The sequence below is a fragment of the Anopheles cruzii genome, chromosome 3, assembly GCF_943734635.1.
Source record: "Anopheles cruzii chromosome 3, idAnoCruzAS_RS32_06, whole genome shotgun sequence".
NCBI classification, from domain to species: domain Eukaryota; kingdom Metazoa; phylum Arthropoda; class Insecta; order Diptera; family Culicidae; genus Anopheles; species Anopheles cruzii.
In genome coordinates, this window is record NC_069145.1 from 26,940,478 (window position 1) to 26,948,022 (window position 7,545).

The window sequence follows — 7,545 nt, forward strand, 5'->3', positions numbered from 1 at the left end:
GAGCGACGACGAGACCGTGGAGGAATGCGAAGAAAGTCCGTCATCGGCGTCGTCGTCGTCGGAGAATAGAGAATACGAGGTTCGCAACGGTTTTAAAATACCGACCCATGGCCAGAGTGTGTGTGTGTTTGCCGAAGGGGTTGAAACGGTGGCCAACGCGGACCACCCACCCCCGGAGGCTGGGCCAAAAACCCGAAACGGCCGGAGCCCATTTTATGGGGAACCGGAGCTGCGCGCACCGGATTTTATTGATCGAAGCCAGAACACGGTTTGATTTATTCTGCATAATCAGCATGGTCGTAAATATTTTTACTCCTCACCGAAGCAGAAGCGGAAGCGGACGAGGTGAGCAACAGCATGACGTCGTGGGTGGGTGGCGCTCGGCCCGTTCGATGACTGACACGAGGAACGGTCACCTCGAGGATGGACGGCGCTTTCGGCTTAGTCAGGGTTTTATTGGAAGCGTGTTCCTTTTTTTCTTGGTTGCCGTTGGCGTTGCCTTATTTGGGATTAGTGTTGTGCGAAGGGCGCACTACTATGTGGCCCGACCCGATCGGACCCGATGCCCACGGACTGCTGGACGCGCTCCAGGACTGCGGTGGAGAAGCGCCCGGAAATGAACTCCGGCACCGAGCGGATGCACGGAATGACGGATGGGACGGAAGCAATCGTAGGAAAAAAGCTTCTCCGATGTATCGCCGTCAGTTTTTTTGCTCATGTTTTTGTGTTTTTTTTTATTCTGGCCTGTCAGCGCCCCGCTGTATCCGCTTCCGGATGGCCAGATGGTGGCGCTGGTCGGTCGGGCCCGGGTCGGGAGAAAAATTTTATGATATTTTTTCCCGGTTTCTTTTTTTCGGTGCGATGCAAGCGATTTTGATTGCGTTGTCGGAACAGATTGATGATGGCTTGAGATGGATTTGAAATTGGGCCCACATCAGGCCGCGGAATATGTAATACGTGTGCGGTGGTGATATGGATTTGGTGATGTTTGGTGTTTCAAAATGCAACATATGCCCGGGTTTTATTGATACTTCAATCAGAAGTGGGCTCCCGACCATTGGCCGGGAGCCAACGGTGTTATGCTGCAGCGCTGGGTGGAAACACATTTTAACATTTTATGCTACGTGAGATTTTCCCTCTGCGGGCTGACATAAACATTATGAGCTTACAATTGGGGCGACCGTTAAGGTAATGAGCGTTTAAAATGTGGAATTTAGTTGATATCTTCATTCCGGAAACTGTGATCGCCCCGCTGAAGCGTGGAAAACGATTGAAAAGAAAAATGGAACGGGCACGGAATTGAAGTCGGGAGCCTTTTCGCGGAACTGTTGAATGGAGTTCACTTAATTACCGGGCGGCGGTCTGGCTGGCTGGCCGGCCGAATGTAATGTGGCATTCCGCTTCCTTTTAGTCGCCCACCACAGCAACAGCAGCCGGGTCCGGGTGATATTAAATTAATATTTATGCGAGAAGCCCAGCCGATACGCAAAATCGACCACGGCCCCGAACGCGAGCGCTTCCTATGTTCCTGTCCTTCGGACGATGCGTGCGAAACGGGCCGTGAAATGGGCGGGCGCGTACGCGAGAGGGAAAGCGGGCGTTTTCCTATTGCTTTTTTTTTTGGCCAATGTTGGGATGCGGTTTCTCACGTTGGCCGCACACTGGTTTGCGTGTCGGCGAAGGACCTCCGGCTTAGCCATCGGAGCTCGAAAACGTGGCTTTCATCGAATGCTTTGCCTGGTACGGTGGATGGGTAGCGCCCGGATGATGAAGCATAAACGACCCTAGCCACGCACAGCACCACGTCTACGACTCTCGATTTTGGGCCTCCACCCAACGACCGCTGCCGATGGGGCACGATGGCAGCGGAGATTGCGGTTGATTTGATCAATGATACGTTTCAGCGATTTTTCCAACCGCAGCGCAACGCGAATGGAAAAGCATAATTAACGATTATTGCCTCCAATTCGCCGTACTTGGGGGGCTATTCAGCTGTGAGAAGAATGTTTTTTTTTCTTTCTATTCTTTCTCCCCCCGCCTGTCGGAGTTCTGGTTTCCGAAAATGCTCATAAAATCTTTCAAGCCACGGGTTGAGCTTTAATTGTGTTTGTTTACCGAACTGGGTTGCCCAGGAATGGGGGTTTCTTTTGTGTGGAAATGTTTTACTAAACACTGTCAATGTCAATCTCTTCGCACCGAGCGGTTGATTAGCAGTTCAATTAAATTACACCCCAAATAATTGGTGCTGGCATGCAATGGTAGAACATTTTACATAATTTAGGTTCAGTCATCAGTGCACTTTCGTTCGATCATTGCATAATCCATTCCCTATTGATTGCGGTTTAATGTAATTGAAGGAAGAGTTGGTTTTGGTTAGGGCGAATGGAGCCAGCATTGTATAGGTGTATGGTGCCCGCAAAGAATCGAGGTAAAAGTTATGCTTTTGTAAAACTGCATCGTGATTAGCCCACATTGTATCGCATCATTGAATTAATTCGGTACATGCATTATGAATGATGCTGAAATCATGCGCATCGTGTTTAGCAGTAATTGCATGATTTATACTTAATCAAATTTATCGCATTGATTAAATGAATCAAAGAGCAGTTATTAGTTAGCTGGGGTTCGCACACCGCCGCCCGTTGACCAATCGATCCGGCAGACATGAGGATGTGATCATAAATCATCGGCACCATTAGTCAAATGATGCATCTCGGTTATCGGGCGGACACGAAACAGTTAACCATTTAGCGGCCAATTGGAAGCACAGCAAATGGCCCGTCTCCAGCCCTACGGCCATGCACTCAGACATTCATGTATGGTATCAACAAAGGCAAGGAACGATAACGCGGGCCCTTCTTCACGCCAGCGACGCAACCAATTACGATTAGGTGTATGTTTATGTATGAACCTTAAATACTGCTCTTTAAGCTTAGCACCTGCGATGACGTTATTATACAAAAAAGAAAACATTATTTGCCATTTCAGCATTGAATATTTCATAATGGATTTTACACTGTTGGAGCTGATTAAATCAAATATGTCAACGTGATGCATAATTTATGTGCCTCCGTAACTGTGGGAGTTTCATTTACAGCGATGCAAAAGTATAAAAAACGTTGGGCCTCAATTTAATAGACGACCGTATAGGATGCCGGGTACATCCTATACGGTGCGCGGTTTCCAAAGCAGAATGAAAAACCCGTAAGCCTTGTGTATGATAATGGCACCATCATTTCCACCGGCCTGGCGCGATCCGGGTGGCACTTTGAATACATCATGAAAATTGCTGTAACGACGAAATCTACCAGCGCTCCAGGGCCCCCGGCGGTGCTCGAGATGCGGTTATCGGGCTGACAATTCCAACGCTCCTGATTTCGAGTGCCCGGCAACATTTGCCGATTGGTTTGCGAGTGTCGGGCGCCACCGAACACGGCCGAATGACCACAAATTAAACACGATCGATGAAATCGCCGATAAACCGATGCCCGGTTTCGACTGGTTTCGACCAAAGCAGCCAAGGGAGGGATGGCAAATGGTTTGGCACCCAAGTTTTATTGCCGGAAAAATGAGGGCACATAAAAATCCGCACATCCGCATTAAATCCCGTCAATTTCCCGGGGGGGGCGAAATTTCACTTAAAGCACCGTGCGCCTCCATCGCCATAAATACTTGACTTCAAACCGTGGCGCCTGTGTACGCTAAGCCTGACCTGTCGTTTGCAAATTTTAAAGTCACTATCGCACACGCAGACACCGACGAGGCACAAAAGCAGCTCAGCGTTAGCGTTGGAGCACAGAAACGCCCGACTCGCTCCGCCCGGAACTGTGATTATTTGACAAGCGCACAGCCAGGAAGGAGGAAGCAGCAGCAGCAGCAGCAAGTAATCAGGCAGGCACCTATAAAGCCGAAAAGTTTATGCTTTCCACCCTCGTCTGCCACCCCGTCGGGAGGGGTGGGCGGTCGACGGAGGCGACGGAAGCCGACCGGCAATACAACAATTCCCGTTTTATGTCAATCATCAAACGACTCTTTGACGACGCTCCGCTTTTGGGGGGAAAATAACTGCGAGAAAAATAAATGCCGGATGTTTGCGATGGATTTTTGTTTCTTCCCTCCCCGTCCTTCGCATACGCCTCATACGTTACCCTTCCGGTTCCGCTGGGTTCCTTTTTCCCAGATGAGAATGTTTCGAGCCACGGGGAGCACGGCGCGCACAGGAAGTGAGTTAAGATTTTGATGGCTTATTCAATTTCTTCGCAATGTGTGTGTGGGGAACTTTGGTGTGCCGGTGTCGTTCCGTTCCTGGCCGCCACCCGTCCGCCCGCCCGTGTGCTGATCATTTGCATACCGAGTTCCCGGTGCCGGTGGCAAAAAAAGGCGAACCGGCCCATTTCTGGGGCTGGTGGGTATTTTAATATTGATACGCAACGCAAACACCGGCTCGATGCTCACTTCTGGCGCACCGTCGACGTCGTCGTCGTCGTATATCATCATCGGCCGGCTCGGAGTCAGTTTGGCACTCGGCTTCCGATTCCACTGTTTGCCCAGGGGGTTGAAGCGGGCGTTGCGTGCATAAATTCTCGTGCAAATATAAATTAATGATCAAGGAAAAGGGAAAAACTCAACACGTCCGTCGGTCCGTTGCGTTATGATTGTGTGGCGCCTAATCCAACGCGTGGTGTGCGATGAAAAAAAGGCTCAGTTTTTCATGACAACAAATATTAGATTACACACGAAATTCAACATGAGCCTGGAATCGGACAGTAAAACTTTCCGAGCTCTTTCGATTAGGAAAGGGGTTTCGCTTTTTATTGAAAGTGCTAGAATGATTAATATTCAACAGGTAATACAGTATAGTACTTTGAAAACTCCTGAAACGATGTAGAATGTTGTATAACATGTTATCTATTATTATTAGAACGGGTAGACCGGTATTAAGCACCAACTTAAGTACTTGCACTAAACTTGATGCCCTGCCAGTCAGTCAGTGTCACTGTGTAAACAACATCTTTTTAAGCATCTGAAAATGTCGTGTTTTGTACCTAGTAAAAAAAACCGCATGAATTAATTCATAGTCCTTGTATATTACGAATATTTTAATGTGAGGGGTTGATTTGAATGAAAATAATGGCTTCCGTATTTTCGGAACTGTGTACTGTTGGAATTAAGAAAAGAGTTACTAAGCTGTGACAAATTCTTTTCCTAAAAAAGAACTTTCAAACACTGATTTGCGGAATTGCTTTTAAAGGGATTTTCAAGTCGTAACCGTTTCTTGAACTCATCTTGATATAGAGCAACAAACCTTAGCATACGATCTACCGTCTGAATCCTTGTTTGGGGCAAAAAGATCCGCAGAGCTTAAAGAAGGGAGGCCATAAATTTCTCGCTGCAAACGGAAGTGCACCGTTGCAAGACGTACTTAACAATGCACGAATGCATGGAGCTGTAGCGTACTCCATTACGGTGCCAAGATTTCAACGTTGATACTCCGTTTCCCTTGGCTTCCTGTCTGTCAGGCCCGACGGAGCGCACTCCGGGCCCCCTTTTATCCAACATAAAATAGGGAAAAATACAGACACATGCACACATGTACGGAAGAGAAGCACTTCCAGGCAATCAATCCAAATCCGGCTCGAGTCGACAAGCCTTGGACGGACCTGACCTTCGTTAGAGGAACGGGTGTCTTACCTGTGCCACTCGAGCTGAAGAAAATAATCATCCCCACGATGCACAGCGTGTGTGCCGTCGTCATTGTCATTTTGGATGCGTTCATCCACTCGGCGATCGGGCCTTCGTTCCGCACTGCTTACTGCGTTTCCCAGTCGCCAACCGTCGGCTCAGTCGGTCGCTTCGATTAGGTCGATCTTCGCGCTGAAACCTTGTCGGGTTCACACAAGGCTCCAAATCGAACACACACACACATGCACTGTGTTTGACCGGTGCTAGAGGGCGAGGCCACAACCGTATCTGCGATGCACTTCGTCTTCGGCGGGTTAGCAGCTTCCGAAGCGGCTTACTGCAAACCACTTCTAAGCACTACACCACACACACACACACACACACCGACTGCAGCACTGAGTGGCACGTCTGCAACGCTCCTTGGCGTTGCCTTCGAATCAAAGGTGAGCGGGTGGCGGGTACGCTAAGTGCCACCATGGCTTGGAGCGAGATCAAAGGGCGTTGTTGTTCATTTATTTATTTTCCTGTTTTTCCTGTGCCGGCCAAGGCCCGGCCAAGGATTTGCGAGGATCGACACTATTTGATTATCGCGCGCACCACCGGCTTACGGTGCACCGTTGGCACACGGGACCTGTCCAAACCGCGACCAAAAAGGGCAATCCTTCGAAGCGTCGGCTGAGTTTCTTATTTCTACCGTTCACCGTTTTTCTCCGACGTGCTCGCAATTCACACCGGAAGTACGTCACTTTCCACGGTACCGGGGGCCCGATTAGCATGCGGAGCGATAAATTCTAGCACATGTTGTGTCGTTGCTGGTTGGTTTCTCCTTCGTTCCTGCATTCCTGCCGTTGGGTCGGACCGTAGTGGCTTTTTTGCACTCTTTGCTATCACTTTTTTCGTCTCTATTTCTATCGCTCCGTTGCTTGTGCTGCTTTGAATATTTCAGCAGCCTCAATCTTGTACCGGACCGGTGAACACCCGGCCTCGGTGAATCCGGGGAACCGTGAATACTTTAGACGCCGTCACTCGCCCTCGGGGGCTTCCATTTTGTTTCACCGCGAAGTATGCTCCCCAAAAACCGATTCACCGTGATCCGCGATTGGGTCCAAACCGAAAAGGATAAACAAAAGCAGAACACACACGGCTCACAACCTTCACGGTGCACGAAAGCGTCCCGAGCTGAACGCCGGCGGCAGTAACGTGGCGAGCGACATCTGCTTCATCCTGCTGCGCCCGGGCCAGCCTCTAGGGGCACCGTAGTAGCTGTCACTGCAAGCACCGCCAGTAAGCCACTGAGTCCGAGGTGGCAAAGGACTTCCGGACCGCGGGCTGCATGGCCACTCGGGCGCGGCCCGTTTCACTTGCGATGTTCCGGACTGCACCACCGATATCGATTACACACACACACACGCACACGAACGAGTAATATCCAGCGGCACGAGTGTCACAGCACACGGTGGCTTATCGGTGCGAAAGCTAAACGATCTGGAACATCGTTGATGTTCGAGCGTCAAGTCGTTTTGCCACGGCTGCCAATCGGAGCTGCTCCTGCTGCTGCTGCTGCAGCCAGGACACTGCCGATCGATTTTCACAATTTATTCCATTCGATGGCACTGGTTGCCACCGCGTTATGCTGTGGTCCTCTGCTGCGGGTATGCTCCAGCACGTGTTTATTGAGCTGTTGATTGGACGTATCTGAAATGGAGTAGCAAAAATAAGCAAACGAGAGAACTAGGTTAGTGAGTTTAGCCAGTGTAGCAGGGCAGGGGCCCCGGGTTGTTGATAAGCACCGGATACCGTCGGCTCGGGGGCAGATTCTTCCGCCCCCCCTCCACCCCGTGGAAACCGAGCCGAGGCACAGCA

General features: G+C 50.0%; 1 protein-coding gene across 1 annotated transcript in view; it reads right to left on the reverse strand.

Moving 5' to 3' along the window:
* The window catches only part of LOC128270127 (uncharacterized), a 70,818-nt gene extending 65,051 nt beyond the window's left edge, over window positions 1-5,767 (reverse strand). Inside the window, exon 1 of the mRNA XM_053007533.1 lies at window positions 5,692-5,767. Coding sequence (XP_052863493.1) covers window positions 5,692-5,761 — 70 coding nt within the window. The 5' untranslated portion in view covers window positions 5,762-5,767. The remainder of the gene's footprint in view (window positions 1-5,691) is intronic.
* Window positions 5,768-7,545: the final 1,778 nt, after the last annotated feature.